The sequence below is a fragment of the Ceratotherium simum genome, chromosome 1 (genome assembly GCF_057802395.1).
Source record: "Ceratotherium simum simum isolate JZ-2026a chromosome 1, ASM5780239v1, whole genome shotgun sequence".
Lineage (NCBI taxonomy): Eukaryota > Metazoa > Chordata > Mammalia > Perissodactyla > Rhinocerotidae > Ceratotherium > Ceratotherium simum.
In genome coordinates, this window is record NC_141900.1 from 91,618,842 (window position 1) to 91,636,433 (window position 17,592).

The 17,592-nt window shown below is 46.7% G+C and overlaps 1 protein-coding gene across 1 annotated transcript in view; it reads right to left on the reverse strand.

Moving 5' to 3' along the window:
* Positions 1–14,915, reverse strand: part of SLC13A4 (solute carrier family 13 member 4) — a 42,301-nt gene extending 27,386 nt beyond the window's left edge. Inside the window, exons 1-2 of the mRNA XM_004430725.3 lie at positions 14,085–14,915; positions 9,014–9,142 (exon numbers count right to left, since the gene is read on the reverse strand). Of these exons, the coding sequence (XP_004430782.1) occupies positions 9,014–9,142; positions 14,085–14,183 (228 nt within the window). The 5' untranslated portion in view covers positions 14,184–14,915. The remainder of the gene's footprint in view (positions 1–9,013; positions 9,143–14,084) is intronic.
* Positions 14,916–17,592: the final 2,677 nt, after the last annotated feature.

Here is a 17,592-nt window from a genome sequence, read left to right on the forward strand (position 1 = left end):
TGAGGAAACAGACTCAGAGAGGTTAAGGAAGGTTTCCAAGGTCACAGTGTGAGGGGTGGAGTCGGGATATCAATCCAGGTCCATCTGAATCTGAAGCTACTAGACAACACGCCACTTAGGATGGGCCAGCTGGAAACCGCTCATCTAATCCAACTCTAGGGCAATTTTCCTGGTCTCCCTGATAGCACAGGCCCGCACACATTTGTCATCTTCATTCATAATCACAGTCCTGACACTGGCCTTAAATACCTGGGCCTGGCCAGTGTAAGCTCCAGGCCCAGCTTTAGCTGGATCTTGGCCCTGTGCTGTTTTCTTATTTGGTGTTTGGTGGGCTCATGTCTATTCACGTGCCTTCCTGCCCCCTTGTAAGCGATGCCACGTGCTTGGCTGCTGCAGCCTGGGTGTAGTTTGTGATAATGAGGTAGCACAGTCAAATGGGGGAAGAGAGAGGGCTCTGGAGTCAGCCAGGACTCAGCTGTGTGACCCTGGGCAAATTATTCAACCTCTCTGGGCTTCATTTTTCTCATCTAAAAAAAATGAGGATTCTGTGAGTCCCTACCTTTTGTAAAGCTGTTGTGAAGCTTAAAGGACACGTGCAAACCAGCTAGCATGGCCCACCACAGTGACAGCCAGGATTCCTGGTGGCTCTTCCTGTCACTAAGCGGTCCCCACAAAGGCTGGCCTGGTCTGAGGCCATTAGCACACAGAGAGGGCCCAGGCACAAGGCTGCCTTTTCCCTATTATGAATAAAATCCTGTCCAATGGTAGTGTTTGTTAGTTTTCTAGTCCATTGATTTTTCTTTTACAATAAAACCTTGGTTTTTCAGAACCCCTCTGGGAATGCCAGAGTTCCAGGGTTCTGGAGGATTATTTTAATCGTTTTCTAAAACATGTGTGTGCATACTCATGCTTGCCACGAGCATCCCTTTCCTCGCTATCTAATTTCTGAGACTAATATTCTGTGAGTTGGAAAACTAGATAATGAAGCTTGTGAGTGCATGGATTTTGTGACATTTGCCATGGTGGTGTTATTGCCTTTCTGCTTTTCTGCTCTGTGGTTTTCTGAGGTATGCCAAACCACTGAGCTTGGAGAACAGAGGTGTTTCTGGGCTGTGGTTTGAAGAGAGGGGCTCTGTGAAAAGGTGGAGCAGAGAATGGCAATACTTTGGGCTGAGTTCTGACTACCTGGGTTTAAATGGCTGCCCCCCACAGATGAGTTGTATGCGCTCGGGCAAACTACTGAGCCCCTGTGTCCTGTTACTCCAGCTTTTCAGTGGCGACAGTAATGATACACAGCGTCATGACATGGGCCTTCAGTAGGATAACGCAGGCAGGCTCCTGGAACAGTCTGGCATGTGGGAAGTGCTCAGTGAATGTCCATTATTATCATTAAAGAAATAAAGAAGATAAAAATCTTCAAGATGAGATTGAGGGTTAGGAATCGCGTAGGCCAGCGTGACCAAATGAGGGAATAAGAGAAAGAAATGAATTAAGAGGGAACAAGTGGACCTAAAAAACAAAGATTCCTCCACGTTTTCTTAAGTGAAGGCTGGGTGCTTTGGAAGAGCTTTTGGACCCAGCCTGGATGGAAAAACACAAGGACAGAAGTGTTGGCGAATGTGGTCTGTTAACTAACTAGTTCATTGTTAGTGAATTGCAGGCGGCATCGTTAGTAGTGAGCTTTTAAAAACACTACTTTCTGTGGACACAGAATTATTTATTGCTCTGTAGATATGTTAGGTTTATAACTTAAAAAAAAATTTTTTTAAAAGGGGAGGGGGGAGTTGGGGTTCTATTCCTAGAAGTCTGAGGAGAATGGAAATCTGGACATTAATCTCAGATCAGTGCTTCTCTCACTAAGAATGTTTGAGTCTTCCTCCCTGGGGCCACGTCCACCCTCCACCAAGAAAGACAGAGACAGACCCACCAATCATTCATGCCTCTGGGCGCTGTGATAGCACTTGCACACTCAGCATTGTCTAAAATCCTCACATCTCCCCACGAGGTAGGTATTTCCATTATTCTCATTTTTCAGATGAGTAAATGGCAGTTTAGAGAAGTTACACAACTTGCTCAAGACCAGTTAGTGACAAAACTGGATTCAAACTCAGTTCTACCCTGCTCCCAACTTGGATCCTCACCCTTTCCGCATTGCCACTCTACTTGCTCACGGTAGCGGCAGCCAGAACAGACCAGCAGGATGTGTGCATCCGACTGTGTCCATTCTCCTGATGCGGGCACTTGGTGGCATGAGTGAGTCCCATCCCCTGTTGCCGACCACACAGACCCAGGCTCTCTTTGCAAGTCAGCTGTGGGTGGGCCTCTTCAAATGGCGGGAATGTGGCAACCCCTCAGGAGATCAGTGGTGGCCTCTGGCAATGGACCTGTTTTGAGGATTTTTTGGGTCATCTGAGCAATTTTGCTGTGAAATCCTCTAGACCCCAGGAGGGGTCACCTGGGCTGGCTCTCTCCTAGTGCTGAGCTAAGCCCCCAGTCAGAGTGAAGCCCCACACCACAGCATTCCAGCTAGTGCCCCAGCAATGCAGCCAGATCCAGTGTGGCGGCTCCCGGCCTTCCCTGGGGGCAGGAATGCTGTTTCTGTGGGTAAGTCTGTGTGGGCTCAGACACTCTCCTAATTTACCTGATTTGCATTCCCCGAGGACAGAGGTTTTCAAACTACACTCACTGTCTCTGAAACTTCAGGGCCCCCGGTGGGAAGGGGCTGGCCATGAGGTATGGGGAGGGAAGGGTCCAAGCAGCCAGGGCTCTGGGCCCCCATTGTCAATTTGGGTAGGACTTCCTCTTCCATCTGTTTTACATGTTGAGTCTCCTAAGATTTGGTTTAAAGAAAAGGTTTTGTTGCTTAAGAAGAATTCTTTGCAAACTGTACCCTAGAGAAGTTTACAGCAGAGAAACCCGGATGGGTGCTGACCTGGTCCAGAAGTCAGTGCAGCTCCTGCACAGCTGGAGATGCTGACTTGCGGACTCATAAAGTGCTCCCAGTTTCTTTTTGGAACTGTAGGAACTGCCACAATGGAAGAACCTAAGGCTGGGGGCTGGGCTGTGAGCCCAGAGGCAAAGGGGCTGGCTCATACGTAGGGAGTAGCTCTTCCCACAGAAACATTAGCTTGGCCTCAAAGGGCTGCAACATCTGTAGGTTCCTGCTTCCAGGCCCCACTCAAGGCTTGGATGTGGAGCTCAGCTCTGGGCTGTGTCTGGATGGCTGTGGGTGATGGGCAGCCTGGGTTCAGGCAAGTGGCCGGGCCTGGATGCTCAGCCTACATTGCCACTGGCCTGTATGCAGGGGGTCAGCCTCCATGGTGAGTAGAGGCCAGAGAGGCCGAGTAGAGAGCAGCGTATAAAATGCCCCCCAGTTCAAACAAACAGAGAAAGTCAGGGTCTAGGCACTGGTCTCCTGATCCAGCGGGTCAGAAAGATCAGGAACAAACCGGGAAGCAGATTCATGACATCAGACTCTAGCGTCATTTGGCTGCAAAGGCTGTTTTGTTAACCCAGCTGGAGCTGCTCACTGCCTCTCTTGCTCTGGCAGGAAGCAGAATCTGAATGAGACTTGCCGGGAGCCTGCAGTGCAGGGCCACTGAGACAGCGGAGGATGGATGAGTGTGTGTGTGTGTGTGTGTGTTGGGGGGTGGGTAGAGAGAGAGAGCAGAGGCAATCATTACCAGAAGTAGTACCTGACCCTGGCATCCTGGAGACTACTCCCAAGCCCCAGCATTTAAAGCATGCTGTTTACTCTCCCGGAGAGCCCCTTCACCCCCACTCCTACACCCTTCTCCTGTAAACAGTAAGTCCTGGCTAGCTTGATTGACACTGTACTGTCCCAGGCTATGGTAACACATTAGAAGGGCTTAGATGACTTCAGAAGCAGATAGGACAGCAGTGAGAGTCACAATGGAGGCAAAACAAAAAAAACTAAAAAAAAATCTAAAATATAGGCCCGAGCTCTGTATACCAGCAGAGGGAAGTAGTGGATGCTCACAAGATCAGAGAATCCTAAAGTCAAAGGGACCTTAGCGTCCAACTCCCTCCCAAGATGTGAAGTCTGTCTCTAACGTCCCTGACGTGGTCATCTGGCTTCACTTCAGGGACAGGAACATGAGGACCACGCATGGCGGCCCACTTCAGAGTCTTTCCTCCCACAGAGCGGGACCTCCCTCATGGCGCTCTGAGGCTTTGGTTCTGGTTTGACCCTTTGAGCCTGGCATGTTGAGCTGCAGAAGCCAGAAATCACACCTCTCTGGAGTCTTCTCTTCATTCCTCATGTGACTCACGTTCTAGAGTTTTGACGTCTTGGCTACCCACCTCTGAATGACCTCCTTATCCAGAATTTGATGCTCTGGACACAGATGTTTGTTAAGTCAGCAGATTTCAGTACGGATTGGTCAGTGGTTCTGAGCACAAGTTCTGGAATCATACAATCCTGGGTTCAAGTCCTGGCTCTACTACTTACTAGCTGTGTAACCTTGAGTAAGTTACTTAACCTCTCTGAACCTCAGTTTCCTCCTCTGTAAAGTGAAAATAAAAATAATAGCTACTCTATAGAGGATTAAAGGATACAATGCATGTAAAGGACCTCCCATAGTGCCTGGCATATGGTAAATGGTGGAAATTCTGGCAGCCGCATTGGACTGATGACATACTGAGTTTGTACTCAACTAAAAGCCAAGGGTCTTTTCACACAAACTGCTAACGTTTATCCTTATTAAACTTCATTTTGTCAGTTTCAGTTCCTTGTCTCATGGTATCAACATTGATTCTGTCACTGTACATTGGCTAGCCCATCCATCTTTGAGTCATCTGCAAATCCAATAACACGCCTTTTATATTTTCATTTGAGCTCTCTCTCCAGTCCAGTGCCAGTATGTTACTCAAGATTCTTTAGGTTCAGCTGTTCAACCAGCACTCAATTTACTCAACTGTGCTAGCATCCAGCCCACATCCGCTTCTCTGATTAAGAAAATTTTTTTCCCCAGAAATTTTGAAGTCTCCAAAGAAAAAGTTAATTTATGTTCAATAACTTCTGTTTAAAAGGCCAGGGAAATTATAAAGCCTTTTAGAAAGACCTCAATCAAAAGGTGGTCAATGTAAAGTTTAGGCACTTGATAGGGTAAATTTCATTTATCTAGAACAGTCCCTCATGGGGAATTGTGTAAATTCTCTGCAATGCCAGAAAATGAGGCATTACTGCAAAGGGTCTTCTGTGTTTCTCCATTTGGTTTACACTTGCTGTCTGCTAGAATGGAAACTTCCCAAGGTCAGGAGTCATTTCTACCATTTCGTGTCTCTTTAGCACCTCAGTTCCGCAGAGAGAAGGCAGTCTAAGCTTTGCACACAGACAACTCTCAATACCTGCTGACCAACATGTCACCATAAAAACTAACCATTTACTGGGGCCAGCCCAGTGGTGTAGTGGTTCAGTTTGCACGCTCTGCTTCAGTGGCCCGGGGTTCATGGGTTCGGATCCTGGACGCAGACCTACGCACTGCTCGTCAAGCCATGCTGTGGCTGTGTCCCACATACAAAAAATAGAGGAGGATTGGCACAGATGTTAGCTCAGGGCTAATCTTTCTCAGCAAAAAGAGGCAGATTGGCAACAGATGTTAGCTCAGGACCAATCTTCCTCACCAAAAAAACAAACAAAAAACCCTAACCATTTATGTGCACACATCTAGCCGACAGTGGGAAACTCAGAAGTGTCTGCTGTGAGATTCAAAAACGCAGGAATTATGTGTTTCACTTTTGCCACCTTCTGGGTACCTGTAACATCCTGTATTGCACATGTTAGGAACAGAACTCAGAAAAATTTTTTCTGAATGTTGAGTGAATAACATGAGGGACAAAAGCCACAGTCCCAGAGTCATACTGATCCTATTCACATGCCTTCCTTCATATGGAGAGTACACTATTGATACACCATCAGGAAACACTGTAATCAAGAAATAGTAACTGAGGGCTAGCGCAAGGATGGCTTGCATACAGGCCATAAGACGTCATTATCATAAATCCCAGGGGGTGTGACTCTTGGTGGAGAGAGGACATGTCTGTGGAAAGTTTCTATCTCCTGTATCTCATGTACCATTTAAAGGATAAATGGTACATTTATCCAAGGGAAGGGAACAGCACTTTTAGCCAAGGTCTTTGGAAAGGCTCCACCGAAGAGGGTAATTGGGTAGTATTTTAAAAGTTGAAGGAATTGGAGAGAACTTTCCAAGGTGGAAGAATGGCCTGAGTCACAGCAAGGGGCTGGGCAAGCACAAGGGGGGTTTGCGGAGTGACAAGTAGATGATTTGTCTGCAAGAGGGGGCTTCTGCAGATGCCCAGCCCGGCTTCTTTCGGTGAGCCATAGCACACGCTGGTGTAGGAGTTTGGCCTGTGGTTGTGGAGTAGGTGTTTTCTGTCTGCAATGGTAACTGGCTCACAAAGGGCTCTAACCCACATCCTCTACCTTATTGGCATTTTCCTCGAATCTGAGTGTAGAAGCTCAGCTAAACAGACTATATTTGGCCTAAGCTGCTCGCTATAGCCCAACTGCTAAATATCATCACCAGCCAAAACCACTTTATCAGACAGATGGGGTAGGACTTTTCACCTAAAATGCTAAACTTTGCCCTCTAGCTCTTCCAAGGTTTCCCATCTCCAGCCTCAGCAATAACAACGCCCAGTCTCTCACCAGACAGTCTTCCTTTTCTCCTCACAGTCATGTTACCCTCGAAAACTACTGTCTCCTAGATTCCTTCTAGGTTTGGCCTTCCTGTTTGTGCAAAGGGGCGGGCCCTTGGATGAACTGTTGCCTAGTAACTTCTCTACTATGCAGAGGGGCTGACTGGCCCACCCACTGGGGGGACTGACATGGCAGGCAGCCCTTGGAGAAACAGAGATATCATCTACGTTAAGGCTGAGGCCTGCTGTTGGCTTTGGGGCTGCCTGTAGTGAAATACAAAGCTCTAAGTCTCTCAATTATTAGTTAGCTCACTTTAAAATGTTACTTAAGGTTCAATTCTTTCTATAACTTCATTTTTTTTTTTTTGTGAGGAAGATCAGCTCTGAGCTAACATCCATGCCAATCCTCCTCTTTTTTGCTGAGGAAGACTGGCCCTGGGCTAACATCCGTGCCCATTTTCCTCTACTTTATATGGGACGCCGCCACAGCATGGCCTGACAAGAGGTGCATCAGCGTGCTCCCAGGATCCGGGCCCGGGCCGCCAGCAGTGGAGCACGTGCACTTAACCACTACGCCACGGGGCCGGCCCCTCTATAACTTCATTTTTTCTCTGACCTCTACTTTCATCCCTTGACTCACTGGCTTTTGGTTTTACAATTTTAAAGAGAAACCTACAGAACAAGTTCATACACTCCTCTTAAGAAAAGCCATATTGAAGGTTGATTGTTCTTTTGGGCACACACAGACCCAAACTCTCTATTCTTCTTCCACAAAGGAAGGAGGAAAATTGGCATGACTGCCTGGTGATTCAGGTCACAGGCTAGTTTTAGTGGGTCCCCAGGATACTGGTATTGTACCCATCTTCAGGAATAAAAGCACTGCTGAAGGTTTTGGGGATCCTATTCCTTTTGGAACACCTGAGGCTACTCAAGGCCACCAAAAAAAAAAAAAACCCTGAAACAAAAAAACCCCAAAACAAGACACCCAAAACCCAAACAAACAAACAAAAAAACTGGCCACTTAAGTCTATCCAGTAGAAAGACAATCTATTCATCAGCAGTCAAGTTCAACAACTAGGAGATCGCCTAATTCTATCTTTGGCGTTTCAAAAAAGTTCTGTTATCCGTGGTTAAGGGATCCTGTAGGCCCAGCTTCATTATTCCTTCCTCACAGCACATAGGAAAAGAGATCCACAGTTCCCAGTAATAACTCACCAGGAAGCTAGATAATACTTGATGGAGTGTTTTTCTTCTGGTATAGTAAGCAACAGTACAGACTTTGAAATCTAACGGATATGAGTTTGAATCCAGTTCGGCTACTTCCTACTTTGTGATCTTGGGTAAGTTTTTTACTCTCTGTGCCTCTTTCCTCATCTGTAGACTGGAAATATTAATATCCACTTTGTAGAGATCTCAGGAGTATTGCATAACTCATACAGCACTTCCAGTATAGTGCCCGATTCTTAGTAGGCATTCGAACATTAGCTCCCTTTCCTCTTTCCTGTGCCTCTCTCTCATTCTACCATTCAGTCTTCATCAGAAACTCTAGGCACAGACCAGATGCTATAACGAGACAGTCCAAACAGAACCAGGTATGAGGACCATCCTTTCATCTTGCTCCTGAGTTCTGGCTGTGTTTTTCTTTTTTCCTATTAGGAATATGCTTAGGCGTTTGCCCTGAAATTTGGCCACAATCTGGGCTTCGTATTTACAAATTCTGTTGAGCTTTTAAGAACGCCATAGACAGAGAGTGAACAGAGAGGGCAGACTCTAGGTAGACAGCAGTCAAGGAAAGAACACTGAGTTGAGGAAGAAGCAACAGAACTGTATTCTTAGGGGAAGTGGATGAAGACACTGTCAGACTCAGAGAAACATGGTAAGTCTCTCTGTCAACAAGCATTTATTGAGCACCTACTCTATGTGGGCTCAGCTTTGTGATGAGATTCCAAAGACCCGGGAGGCCCGATCCTGTCTTTGAGTGCTTAGAGTCTAAATGGATGTAAAAAAGACTGAGAAAGATAGACAGCAGCCTAGTTGTATACACCAATCATACAGTTCCTAGAGGGTTTCAGACCAAAGAAGGAGCAATTGGGTGTGATTAAGCAAGTAAGGCTTCCTGAAAGAGGCAGTTTCAGGGAGATGAGGGTCATGGGTTGAAGGAGAGGAACTCAGGGTCTGGAGCAGTAGGTACAAAGGCTTAGTGCCAATGGGCTGTTCCAGAAGGTGAAAAAGCCCCCTTCTCAAGTGCTTTGTGAATCTCCCTTCACCTCGAGCCCTCTTACATAGGCCCGGTGGGGACCTGAGCAGGGGGCTGGGCCACAAGTGGTCTAACCTCGCTGGATCGGAGGACTCCAAAGAACGGGTAGAGGAAGGCAGGCACCAGGGCTGCAGCTCCAAGAGGCACTGCCTCAGACACCCAGTACACAGCAGTCACGATCAACACGTAAGCACAGGCAGCCTCCTGGAAGGGGAGGAAAGTGGGTGGTTAGTCACAGTGGCGGCCACTGCCCTGAGTATCCAGCTGAGATCCAAGGTGGAGGCAGTGGGCACCCGGACTCAAAGATGAGCATGGGACACAGCCCTGGGAAGTGTGAAGCTGGCTGTGGCTAGGCAGTGTGGTGGACACGTGGCGGGGCCCGTACTTTGGTGTGTGAAGTAATGGCAGCTCCTTGGGTGGACCAAAGCCTGGCATGCAGTTTGCATTGATTTGCCACAGGACGGCCATGGGACTGTTATGATATCACAGCTCTGCTGGCTCCTGAAACTGTGCAGGGTGGGGACTGAAAATAACAGCAGTGTCCAGACCCCCAATCATATACTATAAAGGTGGAGTTCACAGCTTTAACTTGGACTGGGGCAGAATATTTTGGTGTCAAGTTGATTGGACACTAGAGGTTCCTGGGGTAGTTGAGGGTAGGGATTAACTTATGTAATCAGTTCACATGTGAGCTCTGAGATCGGCTCATTTTGGGCCAGATAATTCCTTGACGTCCTGTGCATTGTAAGATGTTTAGCAGCATCCCTAGCCTCTACCCACTAGATGTCAGTAGCACCTCCACAATTGTGACAACTAAACATGTCTCTAGTCATGGCCAAATGTCCCTCGGGGGGGAAAACTGTCCCTGGTTGAGAACCAGTGCCATGACCACTGTCTGGTTCTCATTGTTCTGGGACATCATTCGACCTGTCTGATGCTCATGCAAACATCCTTCTGACAAAGGGAATAAAGAGTGCTATCTACCTGGAAGAGAAGGCCTGAAAATTTGCCAGCATTTCCCCAGCCCATGCACTTTGCTGGTTGACAACTTCAGAGTGCACAGAGTAAATAGGTACAACATTCTTATACAAATCAGCCCTCCTTAGTCTTGGCCTCCAGTAATGCTGGTTGCCCTGAATGGTGCTGATTAATGGTGTTGAGAAAGGTCACTGGCTTACTCTTGGGAGAGCTCATTGTGCAAGGGCCTTAACAGTGGACTTGGGAGGCCACTGTACAGAAGACTCAGGTTGGCTGTGGGTTCTTTAATTTATACTTAGTTCTAAACCATCTGGGTTCAGGTCTGACCTGCCCTGAAGCTGGCTGGTGATCAAGGAACCTGACAAACCTTGTTCTGTTTATCTTTCCCTTGGGTTCAGAACAAGTGTCCTCAAATTTTGACATAAAAGTTACAAAAGGTCACTGTGATCAGTGAGGGGCGTCAGGAGTGATTAACTGAGCTTGGCTGGATGGGACCTTGCTCCCTCCTGATATGCTTGGATTATGGGGTTGGGGTTTGAGAAATGGGAACTGGGCCCAACAATTGTTGACTGTAGCTCCCACTGAGATTTCCTCTGGAGCCGAAAGATCAGAGAGAAGTTAAAACTTTTGGAAGTGCTGATAAGACAACAGAATCAGTAGTGGGAAAAAAAAGTCTCCATTTGGAAAAGAATGACATTTAAAGAAATACTCCCTTTGTTGCAGAAATAAAACTACCTAAAGGAGTTCAAAGCCCTTTAGCCCCCTGAGCCCACTAATTCCCATCTCTTTACTGGGAAAGAGACAGAATGGCAGGTCTTCACTCCAGCTGAAGATATAGGGGACAGAATGTCTTTCCCTCACTGAGAAGCCCTTATTCCTCCTGAGAACCTTCAGTCTTTCTCATCCTGGTCATCACAGAGCCTCAAGTTAAGGGAGGGGAGAAGGGGAGACAAAGAGAGAGAGAATGAGAGAGAGAGAGAAATTTCCTTCTACCAGGTACCGTTTGGGTTTGAATAGGAGAATCTGGGTAAGCCATGATAAACTTTTTGATTGTAAGTGTTGTTAGGAATTAGAATATGTTACTGGAGGAAGTCACCAAGCCACTTTCATCCAGCAGTATTATGAACAGGGTAAACCACCGTCATTTTTATCTGAACTCTCCTGAGAGCAGAGAATGGCCAAGAGACCACCTTCAGGCCTTTCCATATGTTTCTCACTCAGTTCACTCATGGAATTTACAGTAACTTCCTATTGCCCCTTCTCAATCTTCTCAAAATTCAGTAGGTAAGCTTATATTCAGACAACCCAAAATACTCTGTGATGTTTGATTACAGGAGTCCCGTGTCCCTGCATCTGGCCAGTGTCTGGCAGGTAGCTCAATCAATGTTGGTTGAACTGAATTGGGCTCCTCTGCTGGCTAACAGGTCTCTGTTATCTACTGGAGAGAATATTCTGGAAACTCCGGGCTCCTTATACTGCCATTGGTCAGCAGGTATGTAGGGGTTGGTGAGTATTCAGGCAGTGCCTTCAAGGAATAGCGTTATCAGTTCTTTTCTACCTCTGTTTATAAATAAAGGAGAGAGTTCAAAAGTGGCATGTCCCCCTATCAGATGCTTCCTGACTTTGCTACTAACTGATGTTTGCACCTGCTCCTTTTCCAGGCAGTTCGACCGCCCCGGTGATATCCCATTCAAAACTCACTAGAGGGGGGCTTGAGGTCTGTGTATTTGCCGTCATAAATGACTGGCAGGCCTTTCTGAAATTTAGCTTGGGAGTTGGGTGTAACTTTTACCCCACCAGGGCCTCTGAAGCAGGTCTTAGTTATGCACGCCCTCTTGTACCCTCTTCTTCTGTAGTATGGTAAACCGAGTCTGGGCCCCTGATTTTAGAGAGCTGGGCATGAACAAGAGGAAGGTCCTTCTACCCCTTCCTAACATGGAGCTGTGGCCTATCACTTGGAAGAACCATCAGAACTGCAGGCCAGGAGCTCCCCCTCCGGTGGCGTCTCGCAACTCCAGCCCAGAGCAAGCGGGTTCATTTAGGAAATTTCAGGATTAAGTATCAGAATCTCAAGTTTGATGCAAGGGGGGCGGATGGGTGAGAGACACTCCACGTGTTGGTTTGTGCCGACTGTGGGCACTGGTGTCCTCAACGTGCTTTTACGTCATTGTGGAGGAAGAAGATCAGTGCTCTTATTGACACTGTGACACACCAAGGAGCCGTCTTTGTCCTAAGATGGAACTCAGTCTGAAAGAAGGGGCCAGGTCAAGAAAGTCCAGCTTTAAAAATCTCTTCAAAAATTATTTAGAGACCCAAACAGAGCTGAGGCTCACCTTTCTTTCCTTTTCTCTCCTCTTTTATTTTCACAGTATAGATTATTTTGCCTCTTTCAATAACTTATTTTATCTCTTTTCTTTTCGTGGATACTTCTCACTAGTCGCTGGTGACTAAGAAGCTCAAAGACAGGGTCCCAGAATAAAATGTGGGGAACACTATACCCTAGAGTCATGGTCCCCAAAGATGGGGCTGACTTAAGGGGACATGGGGGCACTTGATACTGCTGTGGAGAAGAAGAGCAGGCTGGATGCAGCCTGCTCACCACTTGGTTAGCATTCCCTTAAATCCACCTGATATTGAGTCAAAACAACAACAACAACAAAAACCAGGCTGGCCTGGTGGTGTAGCAGTTAAGTTCACGCACTCCGCTTTGGCGGCCTGGAGTTTGCAGGTTCGGATCCTGGGCGTGCACCGACGCACGACTTATCAAGCCATGCTGTGGCGGCGTCCCATATAAAGTGGAGGAGGATGGGCACGGATGTTAGCCCAGGGCTGATCTTCCTCAGCAAAAAAGAGGAGGATTGGCAATGGATGTTACCTCAGGGCTGATCTTCCTCACACACACACAAAAAAAAAACCCATGTAAAGAAAAGAAAAGAAAAGAAAAAATCAGCCCATTTGGACAAAGCAGAAACTTGACTGGTGTCTGGGCCAGGAAAACTGTCAGCAGCAATCACTGTCTGCTAATCCCAGCCCGGGTTTAATCAGCGTCTCCCTGGCACTCTGGGGTATTTATTCCACTAAAGATTTAAGCCAGTTTGTTTTTAAGAAGAACCATCCTAATCCACCCTATTTAATTTTATAACTTAATCTTGGTTACCAAGTTACTCAGGGAGCTGCGTGGAAGGCGCTCTTCCCCTCCCACAAACACGATTAACCTCTGTTAGCTTATTTTTCCTAAAGTCTCAAGGGCAGTGCCAGCGGGGGAGGGGTAAAGCCCCTGAGAGCAGGAGAAGGAGGGGGAGGAGAAGAAGGAGGGGGACAGAGCCAGGAAGGGAAGGGAGGCAGGCGATGCTCTGAGAAGCAAGCCGAGTGCAGAGCCAAAGCTGGGGCTCCTCTACTCACACAAACCAGGTTAAAAATTCGGTCATGGTCCAGAGTTATGTCTTTTTTATGGTGTCATTTGATGTCTCTCCTTCAAGAGCACAGAGAAGAAAACACACAGGGTACAAATAATCAAAGGGCCATGTGTGTGAAACCAGGGCAAGACGCCATGCTCAGCCCTGTGCTCTAAACTTAAAGTTCAGAGGGAACTTTAGAGATTAAGAAGTTCAAACCCTGGTTATCAGCCCACCATGACTGGCCCAGAGACCCTGGCGAGGTGCACAAGAGCCTCCTTGGGGACCACACCCCACCCCACCCTGCCCTGAGTTCCACAGTCCCCTCCCTCCCTCCCTCATCCCTCCCCTCAGTGTCATCATTGGGAGGTCTTCCTGCATCGCAGTTGCTCTTACACACACAGTCACATGGGGACTCCGACAAATCCCGGCTCACCAGCATATCCTTCTCCTTATCGGCACACCCCGCCAGGGCGGGCTGGCCCATTGATTTGTGTAACACATATCAGCCAATGCAGCTGCTGCCTTTCTTTAATCTCACTCCTGGCTAGGGGCCATGGGGTTGGGGGATGGGAATAGGACAGAGGGACAAAAATGGCAGTTTTTAGGCAGAAAGTATTTTAGCCTCCTCCAGGAAAACACTTCCATTTTCTTCAAACCAACAGAAAATCATGTTGAGGAATTGCATAAGCACCCCACTCCCTCCACCCGCCTCCCCTCCTTGACCTCCCGCCTGACCCATTGGCCCCAGGAAGGGACAGGCCAGTACTCACGCTGCTGGGGTAGAGCATGGGCAGAGGCAGCAGCAGGAGCGGCACGAAGACGACGAGCAGCAGGTTCCTGGCCCGGAGAAGGCCCTTCAGCAAGCCCATCCTGGACCCGTGCGCTCTCCTCCTCCCCTCGGAGCCCGGGGCAGGCCGGATGCCTTTGCTCCTCGCGATGCTCGATGCTCAGTCTAGAAAGACTTAAGCCTTTCTCAGCTTCCAAGAGTCCTCTTTTGTCTTGGGGGCAGAATAGGAGGGCAGAGACAGCCCCTGTTTGCACAAAAGTCTGGGCTCTTTGCCTCCTGTTTTAGGTAGGATTGGCCAGCATAGTTTTATGCCCAGCAAAAAGGAAGTGGGAAAAGATGATAAATGGGGGCATAGTGGGTTTCCTCTCTGCTTGATTAGTAATAGAGTAACGTCATTCTAGGGCTCAGCAAAAGTCCCCTTAATCAATCAAAATTGCCCCTCTGCTGCTGCTCCTCGGCCCTGCAGAAGTCATTTGAAGGCTTAAAAAAATTAAAAATACCAAGAGCATATCGTGCCCTCCATCATTTTTTCTCTCTCTGATGGCCTGTTTTGGGCAGTACCAGGTTCACTTCCTACCTGTTCTCCCTGTACCCTTTTCCCCTAAAAAATCTAGTACTCGCCTTCCCTTAAAACAAGCCCCCCGAGTTTCTCAGTGGAGGATGCAGCCTTTAGACGGGGCTGGTCGTCTCTCCCAGGACCTGGCACCCTAACTCAGTTCAAATTTCTTTCCTTCTAATTGGTTTCCTACTTATAATTTGCTTTGAGCCTGGGCCTCCAAAGCAGAAAAAAAATCCCCAAGACATTCCTTGTTGTCACGGGACAAAATCTTGCTGGAGGCCCACTTTAACTTTCATTCACCTATGGGACGCCAGACAGAGGCAGTAGCCCCGCCCATTCCTCACAGCCAATCAGCACGTTGGAAAGAATGAGTCGGTATCTCTTCCAAAGGCAGTTCAAGATTGGTCCCAGCAGGGGCCTGCTGATTCTGCAGACCTAGGCAACTTGGAAAGCTTATTTTTGTTTCTCAAACATCCTACGGGCTGAAGTGATGACCATCGTTGCAAACATAATCCCACATCCCCAAGCTCTGCTTTATCATTGCAGACCACAGGACCCAGAGCTTTCTCTGGCAGGGCCTCTTGCTGATCTAACACTTAGGAAGATGATGTGTCCGGTGGCAGGGAGAAAATGAAATATTAATTCTGGAGCAGTTTGCCCCAGAGTGTACAGTGCTAAGCCTTTCAGACCTCCCTGGTGGCAAAGATCATTTGCTTCAGTTCCTGGGTGAATACAAATCGTCTAAACCAGCAGAGTGTGTCCGCTTGTAAGAAAGACCACAGACCCTTGTAGGGAGAATGAGAAGGGTGGCTGCCTCTCTGGAAAAGTCTAGATGCCAATCTCTTTTCAAAGGCCCTTCCAGCCCAGGTGTCAGTGGATTTTCTGGCTGGAGTAGGTGATCAGATGCTCCTCTCTGAGGTTCTTTACCAAAAATGAAGCCGGAGCTTCCTTTGGCTGGTATGCAGGGAGGAGGTGAGTAGGCAGGGAAGAAGTTGACAAGTTCAGGGACAGGGTCTTCACAGCCACTGGACTCTGGAATTTCTGCTGCTGACAGATTGGGAGAAGCTTTTCTCTTTTCTCAGAAAGGACACGTGGATTTGGAGCAAGGAAGAAAAGAAAAGAAAAACAAAGAAACAAAGAAAACTTTTATAGTTGGTGGTCCTTGGCAGCATTGCCTTGATCTGAGAGATGCTGAGAAGAGTTAAGGGTTATAAAACCCATGTTCTCTTAAATTCACGCAACACAGGAATGGTATTCCGAGATCTGCAGCTATACGAGTTGAAATGACCTCCAGGCTAAAGGGAAAGTGACCAGAGAAGTGACTCCAGAAAACCAGATCTTCCTGGCTTCTCAGGCAGGTGCAACCCTGGATGGCCCAGATCCCCTTTGACATTATCTCACCATTGTAGGATGGGCTATGATGACTCATCTCTTTAAATGCATGTTAAAGACTGGCTACTGTATTTACTACATTCAGGCCTCATTTTTGTGATGATTTTGAAACTCAGAATGAACAATACCACATGTGTGATGTTTTGGTGGCAAATATTAAAAAGACTGGATAATAATAAACAGCTGTGGGAGTCAACATCCACTATTGTTAAAACCCATGAACCGCTTCAAATTTCTTGGTGAGATAATCTGAGATAACAAAGATTCTATTGAGCCTAGTAACTTGATCATGATGTTTTTATTACACCATAAGTGAGTATTTGTTAAATAAAATTAGGTAAGGGGAGTAACACGGTAAGACCAGTAGTTCTTCTTCAGGACTCTATCCATTTTTCATATGAAGAGAACATTTTCCAGAATACAATGCTTGAGAAATGTAAGACAGATTCCACTTATATGAGGTATGTAAAGTAGTCAAAGTCTTAGAAACAGAAAGTAGAATGGTAGTTGCCAGGGACTGGAGAGAGAGAAAAAAGGGGAGATGTTGTTCCATAGGTATCATTTTTGCAAGATGAAAAACTTCTAGAGATCTGGTACACAACAGTGTGCGTAGAGTTAACATTACTGTACTGTACCCTTAAAAATGGTTCAGATGGTAAGTTTCATGTTATGGGTTTTTTACCACAATAAAAAAAAGTAAGACGTTGACATGGGTTAGGAAAGTAAGGGGTGCTGTGTAAAGTCATTTATTAAGCATTTAATTTTGGATGTTTACCTATGGAAATACCTTCTGTATTTACCATATCACATAAGTGGTAAGTTAGATTCAAGGTGAGATGACAGAGTGATGAAAATTTCAGCACAGATGTTTTCCAGTGTCTTTTGAGTGACACCAGAGATAGCCATGAGGATGCCAAAACTTCCAGAACTTTTAGATCCTAAAATTTTCCAGCAGTATAGAAATGGCAGAAATGGTTCCATAAGTCACAGGCAGGTTTCCACTACAAACATCACATCCCAAATTATTCTGTCTATGAATGAATATGATAAAATGTGACTTGGCTGTGATTATGGTGTGTACAGCATTGTGGTGTGTACTGTTAGTGTGGCACTAATGAGGCAAAATGGGAGAGTCCGTTTCTGTCCAGTCTTCTACTTAGTGTTCACTGGGCAAAAAGTTGGGTTTTTGGGTGGTGGTAGTTAGCATAATATTTGATTTTGCATGTAAATGAAACCATTGTTATAAAACGCTTTGTGGGTAAACAATTTGTATTCGCACTAAAATAGTGTTAAGTAAGTAGTTACTGAAAATGAAATTTTTGTTTGTCTTTAAAAAAGGTCATCCCTTTCTTGTTTTTATTTTTTTTAGTCATATATTGCCACATAAATATGGGCCCCGATTTATGAGTACAAAAGTGCCTTTCATTTTTTGGTTGCAGGGTGAATGGTCTACCATTGCTGGTCCTGGGAACCATCCTCCCATTCACAGATCTCCTACCCCTAGGAGCAGCCATCTATACCGTAACATGGTAGGCAGGGA